Here is a 21,944-nt window from a genome sequence, read left to right on the forward strand (position 1 = left end):
CAGTAGAGATGGGGTTTCACCATGTTGGTCAGGCTGGTCTCGAACTCTTGGCCTCGTGATCTACCCACCTCGGCCTCCCAAAGCACTGGGATTACAGGCGTGAGCCACTGTGCCTGGCCAGCTGCAGATTATTCTAAGCAAGAGAAAATATTCAAAATATTTACAGAGGGAGTGCCTACAAGGTACACCAGGCCCTGAACCAGACCCTAAAGCTGACCAAGACTCAGCTACTGCCCTCAACCCCTCATTGTTAGGTAGAGTCTCAGTCAGGCACAGCATGTCTATAGGGCAGTAAGGCAAACGGCCTAAGAGAGAGCACAAGAAATATAAAGGCAGATAGGGCACATAGCAATGGCAACAGTTCACAGAAGGCCTGGAAGTTCAGGGAGCAATTTGGACCTAATGTCATAGAAAACAGGGAGGTTCCCAAAGCGTCCAGGGAGGGGGAACAATCCAAGCAAGATTCTAGGAAAAGGTTGCTGTAGAACAGCGCTGTCCAATAGAACTTTTTGTGACTATGGAACTGTTCTGTATCTGCACTGTCCAAGATGGTAGTCACATATAGTAACTGAGTACCTGAGGATCTGAATTTTCCATTTTATTTAATTAATTTAAATTAAAATAGCTGCATGTGTTTAGTATCAAATAGCTCTAGCACCTTGTGACTCCAAGTGTGGTCTGCAAAATGGCTGCACCCCCATCACGTGCAGCTGTTAGCAATGCAGAATCTCAGGCCCCGCCCCAGACTTGCTGAGTCAGAATCTGAATCGTACCTAGGTCCTCTAGGTGACTCACATGCACATTAAAATACAGGAAAAACTTCTAGAATTGCACATTAAAATCACCTGGGAACTTTTACAACTACAGATGTCCACCTCCACCAATTAAATTAGAATCTTTGGGGGACAGGGCCCAGACACTGATATTTCTAAAAAGTGTCCCAGGTAATTAGTATATTTCCCCAAAATTTCCTGCTCTTAAAAGTCACCTTCGGGTGACTTGTTGAACCACCAGGCAGCACTCCTACTGAATTGTAATCTTCAGAGAGGTGATAAAGATTTAGATTTTAAAAGCACCCCAGGTGACTCCTGTGGTCAGGCACAGTTGGGTAAAATGGCTCTGCCAGAATGGACTGGATGGGGGACCAGAAACAAACACAATTCGGTACATTTTTATTAATACTGATGAAAGGATCGACTGAGCCAATAGAGCCACCTGCAATAAAGACCATAAACAAAGGCTCACAGAGAGGTGTACTTCTTCACTCCTAAGCCTCATCCTTTTCTATACTGTAAGGCTTCTACAATTACAATTCGTCCACTTTTATAATTGATATGTACACTTGAGCAATAATTCTCAATTCCCAACCCATAACCCCCGAAAGCTCATGTTAAGTTAATGATGTGTATAGTATGCAATGTAAATGCTCCCTTGTAATTCAGGATATCCAGTAGAATAGGAATCAGGAGACCCTATTTTAACAAAAGTTAAGAAACTGAACTCCAGTTTCTTAACTTTTGTCCTTTTATGCATTTCTCACTCTTTGACTACCACATGCCAAGCACTATGCCAGGCCACAGAAATGCAAACACAGTAGGCATTGCACTACCCAAAAAGAAATCCCCACCCAGCCAAGGTGACAGACAATGTGAATGTAGTAAGCACTGTGAGAGTGCAGGGAGGACGGAATGAGCTGAGTCACAGGAAGTTCAGGAACCGCTTCCCAGGAGGGGTCATGCTTGCATTAAATCTGGAGGTAACCACAAAATCAGTATAAAAGCATATTGTTAGTTTAAAATATCAGGTGTTCATTACACCATTCTTTCTACATGCTTGAAATCTCCACAATAAATGTTGGGGAGAAAAAAGATGAGATAGATGAACCTCAAGGGCATTATGTTAAGTGAAATAAGTCAGTCACAAAAGGTCAAAAATTGTGTGATTCTACTTATATGAATTATCTACAGTAGTCAAATTCATAGAGACATAAAGTCAAATGAATGGTGGTTGCTAGGGGATATGAGGGAAGGAGGGAATAATTATTGTTCAATAGGGACAGAGTTTCAGTTTGGAAGATGGAAAAGCTCTGGAGATGAATGGTGGTGACGGTGCAAAGCAATGGGAATGTACTTTATGCTACTAAACTGTACACTTAAAAATAGTTAAAATGGTACATTTTATGATATGTATATTTTACAATTTTTTTAAAAAGATGAGGCCAGGCGTGGTGGCTCACGCCTGTAATCCCAGCACTTTGGGAGGCCAAGGCGGGCGGATCACAAGGTCAGGAGATCGAGACCGTCCTGGCTAACACAGTGAAACCCTGTCTCTACTAAAAATACAAAAAATTAGCCGGGTGTGGTGGCGGGCGCCTGTAGTCCCAGCTACTCAGGAGGCTGAGGCAGGAGAATGGCGTGAACCCGGGAGGTGGAGCTTGCAGTAAGCAGAGATCGCGCCACTGCACTCCAGCCTGGGTGACAGAGCAAGACTCCGTCTAAAAAAAAAAAAAAGATGAGATAGATCCAAATGTCCTGATGTGGAAGGACACCCAAGATACATACTTCAGTGAAAAAAGCAAGTTGCAGAATCGTGTGTCTAGTGTAACTCCAGTTGCATAAAGAAGGAACAGACAAAGGTGCTTGTCTATGCACAGACAACATTTGGAAGGACATCCAATAAACTAGAAATTAAGTTTTCGTCTGGAGCAGGGTAGGAAATAGGTCTTCTAATTTCGTTTTTTTTGAGACCAAGTCTCACTCTGTTGCCCAGGCTGAAGTGCAGTGGCGCAATCTCAGCTCACTGCAGTCTCCGCCTCCCAGGTTCAAGAGACTCCGCCTCTCATGCCTCACCTTCCCAAGCAGGTGGGATTACAGGCGCATGCCACCATGCCTGGCTAATTTTTGTATCCGTAGTAGAGACGGGGTTTCACCATGTTGGTCAGGCTGATCTCAAACTCCTGACCTCAGCTGATCCACCCGCCTCGGCCTCCCAAGGTGCTAGGATTACAGGCGTGAGCCACTATGCCTGGCCAGGTCTTCTGATTTCTATTTCAACCACTTATGTACAGCTTTACAAACTTTTATTTTTATTTATTTATCTTTTTTTGAGACGGAGTCTCACTCTGTCACCCAGGCTAGAGTGCAGAGGCATGATCTCGGCTCACTGCAACCTCCGTCTCCCAGGTTCAAGCGATTCACCTGCCTCAGCCTCTAGAGTAGCTGGGATTACAGGCACCCACCACCATACCTGGCTAAGTTTTGCATTTTTAGTGACACGGGGTTTCACCATGTTGGCCAGGCTGGTCTCGAACTCCTGACCTCAAGTGATCTGCCCACCTCAGCCTCCCAAAGTGCTGGGAGCCACTGCGCCCAGCCAGTTTTACAAACTTTCAAAATGAATATGTATTGCTTTCATAATTAAAGCAAAAAAAAAAAGTGTATACTTTGCCTGGCAGACCATGCTGTTTACGTGAATATCCTCCTCTCTCTGGGAGCACATGGGGCTAAGACAGTGTCTCATTTGCCTCTGTCCCTCCATCCAGCACCCAGCAGCCACTCAACAAATGCTGACTAGTTGAATGGTTTGACCATATTATATACTGCTTTCTTTCCCAAACATGTGGCATGTTTCCCAAACTTGCTCAGCACATTCATTCTCGCTGCCCAGTTGATGAATATGAAGAAATAAATACTACGCCATGGTGGTAGCCAGTAACAATGGTCCCTGCGGCTTCCCTCAGAGGCTCTCATCAAAAGCCTTTGCTGGGGGAGGCCACTGTCCTGCCTAAGCCTTGGCAAACAATCTTACCTCATCATATCCCAAGATCGCTGCATAGAAATGATTTGTCATGAGGATCATGTTCTTCTTCAGGATATAGGGATTAACCTACAGAAACAAATGGCAAAAACAAAAGTTTGAAAGAAAGAAAGAAAAAAACCCAAAAAGTATGATCTTTGACTCTTAGCTGTCACAGACTCTTAGTAGAACAGAGAGACGGCCACTAACAAGTCAAGCTGCCAGTCCATTCTCAATTCCCTGATGTGTCAGGATTCTCCCCAATTTGCCAAATTCTTTTAGGTTTTGATCTCAAATTACACAAGTCAGCTTAATGAACTGAGCCCCAATCACATGTTTAGTTTTGTGCTAGATCCTATGAACCAAGTATAAGAAACAGTTTCTTGATTGGAGGAGCACAGTCCAATGTAGGAAAATAGGCATATAAAAAATAATTACACCGCAACATGTTGCCTCAAATCCTATTCTAAACATGCTGAGTGATAAATGGGTTTTAGTTTTACCTGCTTGAGGGAGCTGGTAAGGGCTCTCTAGGAGGTAACATTTAAGTGAACCTTGGAGGAGGAGGAGTTTGACAGAGGAGAGTGAGGGGGAGGAGGAAGAGAGAGCATTCTAGACAGAGCAAGGTGTGCAAAGGTGCAGAGGCTGGAAAGAAAATGGTGCAGGGAGGGTGTCAGGGAGGGTGAATGGGCAGGATCACAAGAAAGTTATGTTGAGACTAGGTTAGGAAACATCTTAAGGGCCACTCAAAAGAGTTTGTCGTGATGAAAAAACAAAGAGAAGGAAGTGGTCAGAGGTGGGAAGAGGAGGGAGAGAGGCAGGACTCTGAGAGACATGCTGAGGAAAAAGGGGGGCCTCTGAGGCCATGGAAAGGAGGGACAAACAAAGCAGGGGCAACTCTGAAGCAAGAAGAATGTTAAAGTTAAGAGATCATTTTGGCTGGGCGGTGGTTCATGCCTGTAATCCCAGCACTTTGGGAGGCCAAGGCAGGCAGATCGCTTGAGCCCAGGAGTTTGAGACCAGCCTGGGCAACATGGCGAAACCCCATCCCTACAAAAAAATACAAAAATTAGCCTGGCATAGTGGTGCATGACTGTAGTCCCAGCTACTTCGGAGGCCGAGGCTGCAGTGAGCCAGGATCGCGCCACTGCACTCCAGCCTGGGCAACAGAACGAGAGCCTGTCTCAAACAAACAAAAACTCAGAGACTGTTTTAGAAATGCAATTCTGGTGAGATGGTTGAGAGCCCAGTAGAACTCCTCTCTCCTCTTGGGGAACAGCCTGGCCTGGAGGATCTTCAGGGCCCAGAGTGCAGTTCGCTGAATGCCTTCAATAGGGTACAACTCTGACCTCCAGACAGTAACACGCTGTAAGGCAGGGTCCACGTTTTATTCCTCTTCAGGATCCCAGCAGAAAGCCAGTGCAATGTATAGCACAGAGTAAGGACTCTGACTATCTGAACTGATGGTTTTGGAAACAGCCAAAAGGCATTTGGAACTTTATGTGGAGAATAAGATTTGTGCTTAACAACTCTGACGGTGACCATGCCCACAGTCATCTCATTTACCAAGCACCTGTCATGGGCTGGGAGGTAGATGTGTTACAGTCACTCAGACTGTAAGTGACTGTGTGAGAGATTCAGACTGGTGAAGTGATGCCTTGTGTCGCACAGCAAATTCATGATAAAGCTGAGATCAGCATCCAGGTCAGTCTGAATCCAGAGTCCACGCTCCTTACAGTCTGACAGGGTTCTGCTTCTGGGAGGATAATTTTACTTTGGGTCACAAATCAAAGACTGAGTGATTTTATCCTGTGGCTCATAACGAGTCTCGGAAGAAATGTAGAAAGGGTGATCTGGATTTAGACTCAGAAAACCTGGGTTCAAGTGATAGTTTTGCTATGTACACAGGATGTTATCTTAAGCAAGTCAACCTGAGTCCATTTCCTTTTTCTTTTTTGAGACAGAGTCTCGCTCTGTCACCCAGGCTGGAGAGCAGTGGTGTGATTTTGGCTCACGGCAACCTCCGCCTCCCGGGTTCACACCATTCTCCTGCCTCAGCCTCCCAAGTAGCTGGGACTACAGGTGTCCGCCACCACGCCCAGCTAATTTTTTCTATTTTTAGTAGAGACGGGGTTTCACCGTGTTAGCCAGGATGGTCTCGATCTCCTGACCTCGTGATCCACCCGCCTCGGCCTCCTAAAGTGCTGGGATTACAGGCATGAGCCACCGCGCCCGGCCCATTTCCTTTTTTTTTGAGACAGAGTCTCGCTCTCTTGGCCAGGCTGTAGTGCAGTGGCATGATCTCAGCTCACTGCAATCTCTGCCTCCCGGGTTCAGGCGATTCTCCTGCCTCAGCCTCCCGAGCAGCTGGGATTACAGGCACCTGCCACCATGCCTGGCTAATTTTTTTGTATTTTTAGTAGAGATGGGGTTTCACCATGTTGGCCAGGCTGGTCTCGAACTCCTGACCTCAGGCGATCAGCCCGCCTCGACCTCCCAAAGTGCTGGGATTACAGGCGTGAGCCACTGCACCCGGCCCCTTTCCTACACACAGGGCTATTTGGAAGAGCACGTGAGTTAGCATGCATTCATTCATTAATTTAATAATGTATGTATGCTGAAAGCCTTGGTAAACTGCAGAATGCTCTGCAAATGTAAGGAATTATAAGTAATAATTTCTGGTTTGTTTACATAAAACCAAAACCAGTTCCAATGCTTTACAGCCATGGATAATTTTCAAAAATGAAAGGATTGTGAAGCTCAAGGCTGGAAAATGTAGACTGGATGTAACTAGGAGTGCAAACCATGACCTATCCCACACACCTTCAACCAGGGCCACATTAGCCATCCATCCTTGGTGTTCTCACAGCTCTCTGGGCATATTTTCTGCCTGGGTACACAGGTGGTTTAGAGCCGCTTATGCACCTGTCTCTCCCATTAGTCTGGGAGCTACTCAAGGGTCATAGGAACCATGTCTAATTAATCTCGGCACCCCCATCATCTGGTCCAGAGCCTAACCCAGAGCAGGGGCTAAGACAGGCTTGCTGGTAACTGAATTTTTACAAGGGCCTGTGTACTACGCCATGCATAGCATGTTCTATCCAACTAGTGTTTTGGGGGATTTTCTTCTTCTTCGCCTTTCTTTCCCCCTGTTGAATACCTTCTGTGTTTCTGGAATTTCAGAAACATATACTGCCAAACTTCTACTGTCCCATCTTCCAGAAAGGCTGGGGTAAAGGGAAGAGTCAAGAAACAGGCCAGAGCTAGAGTTCATTCCTTCTGTCATGTGAGGATGAGACTACAACTCAGACCTCCTGATACCCATACTTGGAGGCTCTCCCTACTCCCACATGAGTTGTTCTCCTAACTGTGTTAGGAATAATCGCAGCCACGAACGGATGATATCAGAGGTGTCAAACAGTAAGGCAGGAGCATCTCTCAGAGGAAAACATTCACTGAACCTGCCTAGCAGAGCTAGTTTATGTCATGTATCACACCATTAAGCTTTGGAGCAGGAAGGGCCCTCAGAGATTACCTAGCTCAATACCCTTGAGGAAAGGGTGAACTGAAACCCAGAAAGAAGAGACTTATTCAAGATCACACATCAAGTTAGTATCAGAGCCAGGATTAGAACCTGATTTCTGGGTAAGTGCTTTTCCTACTTTGCCATCTGCAGGGCATTTCCAGAGATCATCAACACATTCATCTGCAAACCTCAGTTCTTGCTTTCCAGCAAGGCCCACAAACATACAAACACATTTTCTCCTCTTGGGATACACCTGCATTCTGGTTGGCTACTGCCCAGGAAAAACGGAGTGCAAGAGTAGAGTTCCTTACTAGCAAGGCTCCTTGACTTCCTGGTCCTATATTCTAACTCCAGTGACCTGTAAGCTGCCTCTCCCTTCACCTCTAGCTGAGACAATGGCAAGCTGCCACAGCTAGAAATGCTTTTCAGATATCATCACCCAGGCTGGATTAGATCATGAAAAGGGGCCTTCCTGGAAGAGGGTGGAAGTGAGATCAGTACAGACACGTGATCTGCAGGCAACAGGTGAGGGCAAGTGACAGCACCTTCCTCAACTACCGGACTCACTCGGCAGGGCCCTTCTAGCTAGTCCAGCAGCCAAGGGGAGCAGGATATTCGCTCTGGTGAATCCCTGTTGGATTTTATTCCCTCATTTAAGTTTTTGGTTGCTGGTGTGCAGGTTCCCCGCCTCTCCACTGCCAGATCATTCTATATGGAGCACTCTGCCCATGACTACACAGCTGCACCCAGCAGAAGAGAAACTCCTCCCAGATAGTGTTGGGCCATTCTCTTATTAAACTCATCCTTTCCATAATGCTTTGCTTTTCATAAAAACCCATACATACACCACCACAAGGAAAAGGTTCCTTTTATATCAGTTACTCATATTTTCCCATTTATTTAAGCCATTAAAATTCATGCAGATATTTTATAAGCCACCAGGATTCAGTGACTGGTATTACTGAATGTTTAATAATAAACTAAACAGAAGAAATCAGAGGGTTAAATGATGACTGCAATTCCTGTAATGACTTAATTAAATTTTTATTGAGTACATAAACTATGATGTCACCTCTAGCCAACCATAGGCCTGCTTTCCCAGCATGTCACAGGGAGGGAGCACTCAATAGGAGGCTCGGCTAAATGAGCAGCAGGTCTCAGCTGAAATGGGGAGGGGAGTGAGGCTCATGTAACACACTCAATAAATTATCCGTTCATTTTTAAACAAAGTCCATGAGTTATAATATATTTGCCATGCACTTTTTATGACATAATAAAAATGTTACCTTAAGGATTACTTAACACATACTACAAATGTTATAGCAGAGGCAGACACAAGGGGCAAAGAAAACAAACACGAGCAGGCCAGGGACGGGTCCTGGAGTTTATGTCCCCGGGGAAACAGCATAGTATATTAAAAAGGGAATGCAAAAAAAAAAAGGAAGGGATGCAAGAGTTCAGGGTTACTAATCAGCAGATTAATGAATGAGACAACCAACAGGGAACACAAGTAAGGCAATAATGAATCTTGCAGGGCACATGTTTAATTAAAGTAGCATTCTCAAGGAGGAATATTAGCTTTAAAGAGATGCCAGTTCATTTGAGGCCAATTCGCTGCTCTCTTTCCCCTTTTCACTGTTGCTGCCTTAAAGATATTTATGTGACTGCTTAACAGAGGAACCAGACTATGTGGATACAGGGACTGATGGGAGATCAAGTTTTAACTCCTCCATGGACTCTACAAGGCTTCTATTGATCTGCTCTTGGCCATCTTTTTTGCCTCCCCTCCTCTTGCCTCCCCACCTTACTTCACCCTGCAGTCAGTAAAGTATGTGCACAGATACATCATGCTGTCATCTATTTCTTAGTCATACTGCTGCCAGGAATCCTTCTCTTCTTTATCCACTGATGGAAGGGATGCTGACTCCTTATCCTCTAAGACTTAGCACACATATTTTCTCTACTAAGTCTGCCCTCTCCCCCGTCTACAGGTGCCCCAAAGTGATTCAAGTCTGGAGACGGGTCCCATCATTCATTATTTACCAAGTGCCAATAACTGTGCTACAACTTTACACATTAGCCCACTTAAACCTTCCCAAGGACTCTAAGAGACAGGAACTGTTACTGTCTCCACTTTAGAGAAGAGGAATCTGATGTTTGGGAAAGTTAAAGCTAGACAGCTAGGAAATAGTGGGGTCAAGATAAGAATACAGAGCAATCCAACTCCATTGCCTACCTGTGTTGGAACAGACACTGGAAGGAATGTAGCTGCCCCTTCCTGTGCCCCACAGCTCAGGCTATCTGCAGAGGCAGAACTAAGAAATGCTAATGTGGTCTTGGGTAAACACAACTCAGAGATTCCAGTTCCAGTGGCAGCTAGAGACAGCCACCAGATGGGTCATCAGTGGCCGGTTACTAATACATCAGATATCCCTAGTAGAGCCAAGCTCCACTCCTGGGAAAACCTGAGGTTGAGAGTGGCTGTAATTATGGTGGGGGAATGGGAAAACAGAAGAAAGTTGGTATGGAAAACACTGATGAGCATGAAGGTGAGAATAAGCTTTAAGGTTACTGGCTTGAAGCAAAGTTGCTAACAGTAGCAGACTTAGAATTTGCTGGAATGAATGAATGACAAAGGACAGCTAGAGTTGCTGGCTGAAGCCTAAGGACTATATCAAATTCATCATAAGGCAACAATGCAACACAAGATTGTAGGTCATGTTTTAGTTTGCTGTAGTAGACAGTAATGCCACCACCAATGCTTTGCAGTGCCAACGCCATGTTCTACAGTCATTGTGCGGCAACAGGCTGATGTGCACATCAGCTAGCCTATTTAAAGTTCAGGTTAGAAATTAGCCCACTGTGGAATATTTTGTGAGATACTTAGAAACAGAGTAATAGTAGATAGACAAGAGAGACGGGGGACATGGAGAGACCAAATAAAAAAGTCTACCTGTTAACTCACATGCATTACGACTGAAAGATCTATTGAGGGTCTTTTAGCAATGATGACAAAATACAAACAAAACTGTGTGTGTGTGTGTGTGCGCGCGCACTCAGGCGCGCATGCATATTGAGCAGTTCCAGAAAAAGCTGTTTATACCAAGAATAAAAAGAAAAATATTTTAAATGAAAGACAATTTCTTTTTCTCTTTTTAGAAAATAATGTGAACATTTAAATAGAGTATGTTCCCGTTGCGATGAAAGGCCAACCTAAACCCAGCATGAGGAGGTCCATTTTAAAATCCATTTTAAACATTTCAAACTTTTAATGCACAAGGGAAGCTTGCTATGATGACATGCTGTTTAAAAATATTCCCTTATTGGCTGGGCAAGGTGGCTTACGTGTATAATCCCCATGCTTTGCGAGGCCAAGGCAGGTGGATCACTTGAGGCCAGGAGTTCAAGACTAGCCTGGACAAAAAAGTGAGGTCCTGTCTCTACAACATAGTAATAATAATACAAACCCCTTTCTTATTTATTTTGAAAATTCTAGTTTTGCTGCTTGGGATCTACATGTTCAAGACTGCATAGCCTGATAATGTGCTGAAAAACAAGGGACATGGTTGGCAGACAGAACTGCAGAACCAGCAGCCCTAATTTCTATATAGTCACGAAGTACAGGAGTCCTTCCCTCAGGCTTGGAAAATAGCCAAGAGAGAAGAGATGTATGTCCTCAGAAATTCTAGTCATTTGTCCAGCTGAGAAAACATGAGAACACATAATATTAAGTCCACAATCATCTTCAAAAGGAGCTGATGAGGTACACTACAGTTCTGGGATGATCAAACTACCATGGCAATTTAACTTTCGTCTATTTTAGGGCATTTGAATAAGGGGAAAATTATAGCTATAATCTACTTTGGTTTCTGGAAGCTTTTTGTAGTATTCCACATGACAAGTCTCATGCATATTCATTAGAGAAGCCAACACCTGGCTTGAAAGAGTCGCAGTTTCAACAACAGCACTGATGGTGCGGAGTCCTAAAGGAAATAATCCTGGGGACTATCTAAAATCCGTACTGATAATAATGATGACAGTGATGGTCGTAACAATGATTACACAATGCATTTAATAATATTTTCATTTTATTATCTTATTTGTGCCTCACAACCACAACCCTGCCCTCGAGGAGCTCACAGCCAAAATGCTATTGTTGTCCTGATTCTATAAACAAGGAAACAGAAGCTCAAAACTGTTAAGTGGCCAGGTGCGGTGGCTCACGCCTGTAATCTCAGCACTCTGGGAGGCTGAGGTGGGCCTATAACCTGAGGTCGGGAGTTCGAGACCAGCCTGGCCAACATAGTGAAACCCCGTGTCTACTAAAATACAAAAAATTAGCTGGGCATAGTGGCGCACACCTGTAGTCCCAGCTACTCAGGAGGCTGAGGCGGGGGAACCATTGAACCCGAGAGGCAGAAGTTGCAGTGAGCCAAGATTGTGCCACTGCACTCCAGCCTGGCAACTGAGCAAGACTCTGTCTCAAAAAACAAAAACAAAAACAAAAACGTTAAGTCACTTGTAGTCAAATCACATCCTGCTTGTAAGTGACAGTGCTGGGACTTTTAACTCAGATGGTCAGTCTCTAAATCTACTATCTTTTCTTTTTTTTGAGACGGAGTCTCGCTCTGTCACCCAGGCTGGAGTGCAGAGGCACCATCTCGGCTCACTGCAAGCTCCGCCTCCCGGGTTCACGCCATTCTCCTGCCTCAGCCTCCTGAGTAGCTGGGACTACAGGCGCCTACCACCATGCCCGGCTAATTTTTTGTATTTTTAGTAGAGACGGGGTTTCACCGTGTTAGCCAGGATGGTCTCGATCTCCTGACCTTGTGATCCGCCCGCCTCGGCCTCCCAAAGTGCTGGGATTGCAGGCGTGAGCCACCGCACCTGGCCGAGCAAGATAATTCCATTTACACCCACTAGGATGGCTATAATTTAAAAAGAAAAGAAAAATAAGTATTGGCAAGGATGTAGAAAAACTGAAACCCTCATGCATTGTTGAAGAAAATGTAAAATGGTACAGCCACTGTGGAAAACAGTTTGGCGGTTTCTCAAAAGGCTGAACATAGAACTACCGTATAGCCCAGCAATCCCACTCCTAACTATATGTCCAAAAGAATTGAAAGCGGGAATTGGAACTGATATATTTGTACACCAATTTTCATAGTAGTATCATTTATGATAGCCAAAAGGTGGAAACAACCCAAGTGTCCAATGACAGGGATAAACAAAATGTGGTACACACATACCAAGGGATATTATTCAGCCATAAAAAGACATAAAATTTTGATATATGCTATAACATGGATGGACCTTTAAAATGCACTCATAAATGCATTATGCTTAATGAAATAAGTCAGACACGGAAGGACAAATATTGTATAATTTGATTTATATGAGGTACTTAGGTACCTTCAGAGACAGAAAGAATAGTCTACCCGGGGCTGATGGGAGGAAGAAAGGGAAAATTATTATTTAGTGGGCACAGAGTTTTTGTTGGGGATAATGAAAATGTTTTGGGTATAGATAATGAAAATTGTTACACAACACTGTGAATGTACTTAATGCCACTGAATTGAGCATTTATGAATGGTCAAAATGATAAATATTATGTATGTATATTTTACCACGATAAAGGAAATCCCAGTTACAAACAGTTCTTCTCAGACAGGCATTTCAATCTGTGACTTAACCATGTGTGTATTAAAGCCTCTCTTAGGACACTTATCCATTCGGCACAGTGGTATCATGAGCTAACTGATGTTCCTCACCAGACTATAAACTGTCTTGGTACAGAATTCTACGTTGCATTGTACATGTTTGATAAGCACGTATTGAGTACCTGCTGTATTCTACTGTGGTATATGCTGGAGGTAAAAAAAATCAATAAAACACAGTACTTGTCCTCAAGAAGTTTACAATCTCACGTGGGAGACACACCTAGCACGTTGTATGTAAAAAATGGTAACGGTATAGGGACTGAAAGGCTTGAGAGAAGAGGCAACATTTATTACAGTGGGTATTAAAGGGTCAACAGGTATGTTCAGACAGAAAGAATGGTATGTGTAAAGGCACAGGGAGGTGAACAAGTACAGCATTTTCAAAGGGAAGTTTGTAAAAAAAAAAACAAAAAAACACACACACACAAAAACAAAAAAACACAGAAGCTGCTCATGGTGGCAAGAATCAGAAGGTGGAGCTGGAAGGGCAGTTTGTGTGAAATTGTAAATGGCCCTGAATGCCAGCCACATGAAAGAAAGAACAAGGAAGGGGTTTAAGCACAGGGAAATTGCATGGACAGATTTATTTTCAAAAAGTAACCCTAGAAGTACAGATCACAAAGCTGGGGGAAGGTCCAGAGGCAGGAAAACCAGAGGAGGCTGCTACAATGGTCTAGATGAGAGTCTGTAAGGAACAGAAACAATGTTAAGTGACAACACGAACAAAGAGGAAGGCATGCTTTTGAGAGAAATGACTACAGCCAGAGCAATGGGATTTGATTATCGAGTAGATGAGGAGGAGGAAAGGGGAGGCCATGACTTGCATGTAATCAGACCTCACTGAAGAAAGTGGAGAGAACAGAAAGATGAAAACGGAATGCAAGTTATACGCAATCATACACTGATGACTTTCTGACCCTGGCAGTGCCAAGCGTAGACAACCAGTCTTGTATGATTTTAGCAATCACCATGCCCTTCATGTCTCCTATGTTGTGGTAATGGAAAATCTTACTTGGATAAGATGTAATACGAGCAAGATGTGTATTTAGTTTGAGCCCGGCAGGCATCTCCAGTGGAGCACAGGCATAACACACCAGGGCCTAGGAGCCTGAGCCCCTTTTCCAGTAATTTGTTCACTACATGTAGTTCGGTATCATTACTCCGGGCCCTCTGCATTCTGACTGCAGCCATGAGGTCTGATTACCGTCAGCAAGAAGACGCTGACACACTCAGGTTTCCAGAGACACTTGGAGGCTGCTAATTGCACCCTGAGCCTCATGACTGCATTTATGAGCGCAGAAAAGCTGCAGGCACTACTTGGCTTTTTAAATTATTTTCTATTAAATTTAGGCAGACTGGGTACAGTGGAAAACTACAGGATGCTTGTTCCACATCACTACCAACCATGTCAACTGCACAGACACAAAAGGCAAACAGGTGAATATAGATCAACAAGTTGGTCAGTTCTTTGCTAATAGAGCTGAGCCACTGTCACTTGTCATGGATGCTGAGGCCCTGAACAACCTAGAGGATCTAAAGGCAACACTGAGATCACTGACCCGAGTCCTTTCCCAGCGATCCTAAAATAGATATCATGTTGCCCAGATGGCAACATTTTCTCAGAGGACCCAAAATTTAGCCCCTTACTGATCTTGAGGTTCCTGACCCTTCATCCAACAGCCCTGCCTTCTTCTTCTCCACAGCAATGAAGAGTGAAAGGGGCGGGGTCACCCTAATGAACCGAATCACAGGAGTTAACTGCTAACTCCACCTGGGCACAATGGGTCAGACCAAAGTCTAAAGCTCAAAACAGTAAAGCAGACATTTACATTGTTTTACACAGGTCACAGAATGTTTGTCTTTCACTGCTGTGTCCTAACTGCTCACTGTTCAGAGCTGTACAATTGCCAAAATACTGACCCAATGGTTATCTGAGAAAGAGGCTGTTCCCTGCTGAAGACATGAGGAAGCAAAGGCTCAGAAAGGTCAAGTGACTCACCCAATTATCACTTGGCTAATAAATGGTCAAGAGGTTCACAGAGACAAGGTCTTCTGGCTCCTAGTCCAAGTTTTTTTGTTTGTTTTAAGGCTCAAACAGAATTGCCACTCAGTGGATAGTTTGTACATTCCTGTAGAAGCATCCTGGGAATGGCTGAGCCTGGATCCCAGGTAGAAGCCATATGATCATTCTTACTTAAGTAGTGAGGTGGTCAAGGTTGAGGCCAAGAGTGAGGTTCAGATATCCCTTAAAATGGAATTGACAGAGCCGGGTGCAGTGGCTCATGCCTCTGTAATCCCACCACTTTGGGAGGTTGAGGCAGGCAGATCACCTGAGGTCAGGAGTTTGAGACCAGCCTGGCCAACATGGTGAAACCCCGTCTTTACTAAAAATACAAAAATTAGCTGGGCATGGTGGTGGGTGCCTGTAGTCCCAGCTACTAGGGAGGCTGAGGCAGGAGAATTGCTTGAACCAGGAGGCAAAGATTGCAGTGAGGTGAGATTACGCCACTGCAATCCAGCCGGGGCAACAGAACAAGACTTTGTCTCACAAAAAAAGGAAAAAAAAAAAAAAAAATCATGGAACTGACACAGCCTGTGAGTTCTGAGAGTGACTCCATCTTTATAGGGTAATTCTCTTTTGTCCTCTTTTCTCAGTAAAATGTTCTTAGAAAGGTATTTTATCCAAAGGAAAGAGACAAACTCAGTTAGAATGCTGTATGTTAAAGAGATGATCTCTTTGGTGTTCTGTATTTAAGTCCCAACTCAGACCTAGGAAACGCACTGAAATCTAAGTAAATTTTGGGCCCCAACAGCCCTGTTTCCCCACCTGGTGAGTCTGAAAGATTAATCACTCTGAGCCTCAGTTTTTCCATCACAACTATGCAAAACCACCTTTCCTTTTTCCTTTTCATATTAACAGATGAAAATGCTTAACAGTAAGTAAATTAGTAGTGGCAAACATCTATTTCGCTCTCAGGCATTGTTTAAAGAACCTCACATGTGATAACTCATTTATCCCTCACAATGCTACAAGTGATGTAAGGTGGGTATTACAGTTATGTCTATTTTACGGAGAGAAAACTGAGGCATAGAAAGGAAACAGGCATAGAGACCTTGCCCAAGGTCACATGGCTAGGGCAGGATTTGAGTCCAAACTGGCTTCAGTATGTGAGCACTCTCAACTACTCTGTGATACTGCATTGGAAAGGAGGTTACAAACTCAACCCAATCCCCCACTTGGAGATGAGGGCCTGGAAGTCTCTGAAGCTTCTCTCAGGACCTTGGGGCTCACCTACTCTCCTGCCTCATCCTCCCATCACACTCAGCCCTGCCCTGGGATAACTCCTGGAAGAAGCCTGCAGTGAACACAAAACAAAAAAGCAAGTGAACTCATATCTTTCTCGTTCGTCTGTTTCGTGTGGAAGTGAATCCAGGAAAGATTCAACTTCCTTTCTCAGCATAAACTAGATTGTAAGCCCTGTAAGATCACTTATCTCTGGTATATTATCTACCAACCACATTCAGGGATTAGCATATGGTGAGAGACAAAAATGTTCCTTGAATAAATGAATGAAACGATTCTTAATAAAACCATACAAATTAATAATGCTACTGGATCTAGAGGAAATACATTCAATATTGCCTTCATCAAATGTATTCAGCACTACCCAGGCATCAAGCACTGTTTTAGGAGCTGAGGCTACAGCAGTAAACAAGAGACAATTCCCGAACTCCGGGAGTTTAGGATGATTAGTCAGGCTGCTGAATGATTTGCAGAATGAATCTGAGATGAAGAGAGTCAAGAGGCAGGAGGACCAGTGAAGAAGCAGCCGACAGTGAGTTTAGGTGAGAGGTCAGGACTGGATCTGAGCATCAGTAGGACAGCTGAGGCCCTGATAGTGGTTGTTTTAAAGAAGGGCTCCTTATTAGTTCCTCCTGCTCCTTTGAGAACCAGGCACGTCACATTGATGGCAAGGATCACTGACATTCAGAAAGACCAGCTAAAGAGAGGACAATGAACATGGAAAAACAAGTCCCTCCACTCTAGCTGGGCCCCTTCAGCTCCAACCAACCCCACAGGGCCATTCACTCAGCATTTTGGGGGAAACAAAGTGAGAAAAGAGTGTTACAGCTGCCTCATCAATGGATCCAGAAATACTCATGGCGCACCCAGGGCAGCTGAAAGAAACATCTGTCTCTACTGTATCCTAGGTCTGACCTCAGAGCCTCCAGAACTTTTTTACATAGCCCCACCCAGATCCTGGTGAAGCTACTGCCCTCTGGTGGTACCCAATGCAGGGGTTAAGCCCACAGGAGAAAAGAGTCTTGTGGTAGGACATGGAGTGAGAGGCATAGTCAACCCCAAGAGCTCGTCACAGTGCCTGTATGTCTTACTACTGCAACCACTGCTTTTTCCAAAGACGCTATTTACAGAAAACTCTGGTTAAAATGCAAGAGTTATCTGGGACCATTAAAACAGATCCTGTTGGCATCCCTTAACGATTTGGCATGAATTTAATCAGGTAAATTGCAGTGTAAGTATAGAATTGATTCTAAGAAGATAGGGTTAGGAATAGACTCTGTGAGTTCACTCACTCATTCACCATTCAACCAATATTGGATGGAGGCTTACCATGTGCTAAGCACTGTGCTAGACACTGGAATGCTGACCTTAAGAGAAAAGGATCAGGAGGTCTTTGATTGGAGGCTTTTCCCAGCAACACAAAATGCAGGGTGTGTGTAGTGGCTCTAGAGAACAGCAAAGATGATAGTATCATGTAACGAAAAGAGCAACAGAATGAATCAAGAGAAGTGAGTTTTAGTCTCTGCTACTACCGCTACTATATGACACTGACCAAGCCTTTTTCCTGACCAGGACTGAGTGTCCTCACTTGGAAAGGGTTGAATTAGGATCATCTTTGTGGCTGTCAAGCTTCTAGGAGCTTGGCGGCCACTGAAATGATTAGGAGATGGCATAAAATAAAAACACTGACTGCTTGGCAATTCTGACCAGCTAGGGCTAGCCCTGGGTGGGGCTTCCTGCCATCAGCCAGGGCAATCTAAAATTCCTTTACATAGTTCCTGAGGATCATCACCAAGTGAGATTCTTCTGACATCCATACCCAACCACTTCATCAGACGAGATACCCCTAGTATGTTATGAACCCCACATTTGTCCCCAACTACCCTAGTCTCTTCTGGTCCCTTTGAACTGAGGCTATTAGGGACGGAGCCAGTTCTTCCAGTGCTACAGGGCAAGAGAGGCTTGGAGAAAAGTAGGAAGTGTTGCAAACTGTGTTCACTCTTGGAAATTCTACCCTGGGCTGGAAAATTTTTATCTCATGGATTTTTTTTCAAGCAGAAAAGGCCCTTAGAAATAACCTGGTCCAGGCTCTGCATTGGAGCCTGCTGGTTAATTGTGGAACTAAGTCTAACTCCACTCTTGTAGCTCCAAGATTGGTGAGTGTTTTTCAGTTCTCCCACACTGTCCTTCTAGAGGGAGGCTCTTCTCTGGCAGCCAACTCACCTTGGGACCTAAAGCACAGGAGACGATAAACACCTTCTGTCTTTGAAGGAGAAGGAGTATAGCCACAAACACCTATCGAAAATGCCAAAGACAACAAGGCTCATTTGAAATCTGAAGAATGTTAGCAAACGGGTGTGGGACAGGGATGAAAAGAAGAGCGGGAGACAGAAGCCTGCTCAGCGCTTAACAGGAATCATCTCCTACTTGCCCCATAACCATACACATACCACAAGCCAGCTGATTCCTAACCCCAGCAGCTAAACTGCCCAAGGCCTAGGAAAGGGGGCAACACACACAGTTTACACCTTTTATTATTCTGATCAAAATTTCTCTCCTGGGAGCAGAAAGGGGTCAAAAGTCCAACACCAGAAATATATATCTTTATAAGTCATGGGCAAAGAAGTATTACAGCAGACAGTTATTAAAAAAAAAAAAAGCTACAGTGAACAGAGCAGAGTAGGAGGTGTGAGAAAACTCACTCCAAGTAATTTATTCACTGGGAACCACAAAGGGCTTTCCCAAGAACAGCAAAAACACCATTAATTTCTCCAGTACCCTCCTTTCAAAGGGCTCCAAACACTTCACACATATCGTTTTAAATTGTCCTCAAAGGCTCCAAAATAAGGGGTTACTATTTCCCCAGGCACAGATGGAGAAACTAAAGCATTTATGCCCACCCTGCTCTGCCCAAGTCATCCTAAAAGATTCAGCCAACATCAACTGAGTGCCTGCTATGTGCCTTACTCATGCCAGGCAGAACAGGAGACGGATGAAAGATAGGATCTTTGTCCTCCAGAAAGCCAGAATCCAGTGTGGTGTCACAGATGCACCTATAAATCCCTTCAAGATATGACAGCTTATGCTAGGTGCTATTGAAAACGTCCAAATACAGCATCCTGATAGCTCCCATTTATCAAGTACTTAATATGTGCCAAACACTGTGCTAAGCCATATTGTTTAAGTCACATAACTGTCCGTGACTTACCTTATAGAGGATGGAATGGAGACAATGAGAGGTAAAGAGACTTGCCTAGGCTCTCAAAGCAACATTGTGGCAGAGCAGAGATTAGAACCTATGTCTGTCTGGCTCCAAAGACCACATGACAGGAAAAGAACGTTTGGAAAACTGGGCACCGGCCTCTCAACTTTCTAGCACTGAATGCCACACTTTAGAGGCGAACAGCAGAACACACAGGGGCCCTCACTAGATTTTGGGGGAATGGCCTGTTTCCTGGGCCCAGAATTGTATGTGCATGTACTAACTGGGATTCTCCATCATAGGGACATCTGAAGCCGAAGGTAGGTGTGTCTTCCAAAAGGTAACAGAGCTCTCTCTGGGTAAAGAAGAGCTGAAAGGTCCTGAGCTCTTCTTGCTCCTTTGGTAAGTACTGAAAATGGAACAGGACTAGAAGGTATGGGATTCCCAGGCTGGCTTTAACAGAAGGTTCACAGCCTGCAGGAAGGCATGGTGGCTGCAGTGCACATGCAGTACGGTATCCTTTTCTCAGAGCCAGAGTAGAACTCTTGCTGGGGAAGGAGTCCTCTGCTGGAGAAGGGCCTGGCTTAGTGACAGCTCTGCAGAGCTCACCTGGTGGCAGCAAGTGCTGCCTCTTTTGCCAAAGCCCCATTTTGGAGGCCAAGGAAGAAAATGCCAGACTTGGAGAAAGAAGAGCTCCCCACACCAGACAGGTTACAAAGAAAATGGTCAGTCCTGGGGAATGCCTAGGTCTTAGCAAGGGCTGGGCTAATAAATCGCTCTATTTTAAGCCCACAGGACATAAGACAGATGCGAGAAAGAGAAGGTCCTCCAAACTCTGAGAGCAAAGTTGAGCCTGGAAATAGGAAACCTAATCCCCAGCCTAGCATTCTTCCCACTTACCTCAAGGCATCCTTCTGTAATTGTTTCATATCTTAATTTCAACCTAACAAAACAACAAGAAGAACAAAAACCCTTTGATGGAGCCAGGTACTTCTGTGTATTATTATCTCATTTAACATAAGTGACTTGTGCTTCTATCAATGGATCAGTTAGTCCATTAGTTCACTCATAATTACTTATATTCTACCTATTTCCAAAAAAAAGGTTCAAGTTGGATTACAACAAAAGGCACATGTTATGGCCAAAAGAGCCAATTTTTTTTTTTTGAGCAAAGATTTTGAAATCCGTCAGCGCTGGGCTTGTGACTTACTATGGCGGCCACAGCCAAGTCCTTTAAGTTTTCTGCTCCTTGGTTCTCCTCAGTTGTAATATGGGGACACTCCCAACTCTATCACAAGGTAATTTGTAAGGATTAAATGAGATGATGTCTGTAAAATTCCTGGCACAGAGTTTGGCCCATAGTATGCACCGCAACCAAAATAAAAGTAAAAGAAAAGACTTAAGTAATAAAGTCTGTGGGGGGCGGGAGAAGAAAGGGGATAATGAATACTTACATCAAAATATCTAAATAAGGGAAGCGCTGTACTTTTTGGCAGTTGTGGCAAAAGGAAAGCGGGACTGCTATACCATTCTCATTGTTTAATAAAGAGAAGCATGGAAATTCATCAGGACAAAGAAAGTTCTTAATTCTCAATGCAGAAGGGCACATAAATACACGAGTGACTGTGTATGTTACACACATACACATGCTTATACCATCTCTCTCTCCAACAGGAACAGGGCAAACGGCTCTCCAGAGTCCTGCTGCCCCCTGACACCAAACTACTGCGGTGTACAGAGAAGTACTTCAAGAGTTAAAACATTTTTGTGCCAATATTTTAAGAGTGCAGAAGGTTCCAAATTACATGTAAAATAAACAATGCCAGACTGTGAAAACTCTTGGCTGCAACGTTCTCTGATGTTAACAAGAGTTTCTTTATTACTGTAACCTTTCAGAAGTGAATAAAAATTATTTCTCTGCCCTAGTTTTGCCCTCCAGTAAAAGTGAAGAGAGCAGTGACCATGGAAAGAGCTGTACAATGACCTCTCCTGAAGGCCGGGGGCTGGGAAGGGGGCAGTTTAGAACACAAAGCCTTCCATATATGCTTCTAGGTTAAAGGCTAGAAATTTAGTTTGTGCTGTGCTGATCATATTGTAAAATTTTACATTCCTAATACTTTTATGTAACCAAAACCCTTAGAGCGACAAGAAGGCATTTTCAAGAGCCCAACCTGAGCTGGTGCTATGGAGAAAACCCAAATCTGGACCATGACCCCTCAACTACTCAGTGAACCCCCTTACTCAGAAACCGAGTCTGAAGTGTCCTTAACAAAGAAGGAAGAAGTACTGTGTGTGACCAGTACTTAAGACAAAACATGTTACTACTCAGATCCTTAAGTGTGGATGAGTCTGTAAATATCAGACACACACAAGGATCTCAAAATGGAGCTAGTCTGG

The 21,944-nt window shown here is 44.2% G+C and overlaps 1 protein-coding gene across 4 annotated transcripts in view; it reads right to left on the reverse strand.

Moving 5' to 3' along the window:
• UQCC1 (ubiquinol-cytochrome c reductase complex assembly factor 1) overlaps positions 1 to 21,944 on the reverse strand; it is a 108,012-nt gene that overhangs the window by 8,276 nt on the left and 77,792 nt on the right. For all 4 annotated transcript variants that reach the window (XM_009437000.4, XM_009436999.4, NM_001280459.1 and 1 more), the window contains 1 exon segment: positions 3,808 to 3,885. In XM_009437000.4, coding sequence (XP_009435275.1) covers positions 3,808 to 3,885 — 78 coding nt within the window.

The sequence above is a fragment of the Pan troglodytes genome, chromosome 21, assembly GCF_028858775.2.
Source record: "Pan troglodytes isolate AG18354 chromosome 21, NHGRI_mPanTro3-v2.0_pri, whole genome shotgun sequence".
Lineage (NCBI taxonomy): Eukaryota > Metazoa > Chordata > Mammalia > Primates > Hominidae > Pan > Pan troglodytes.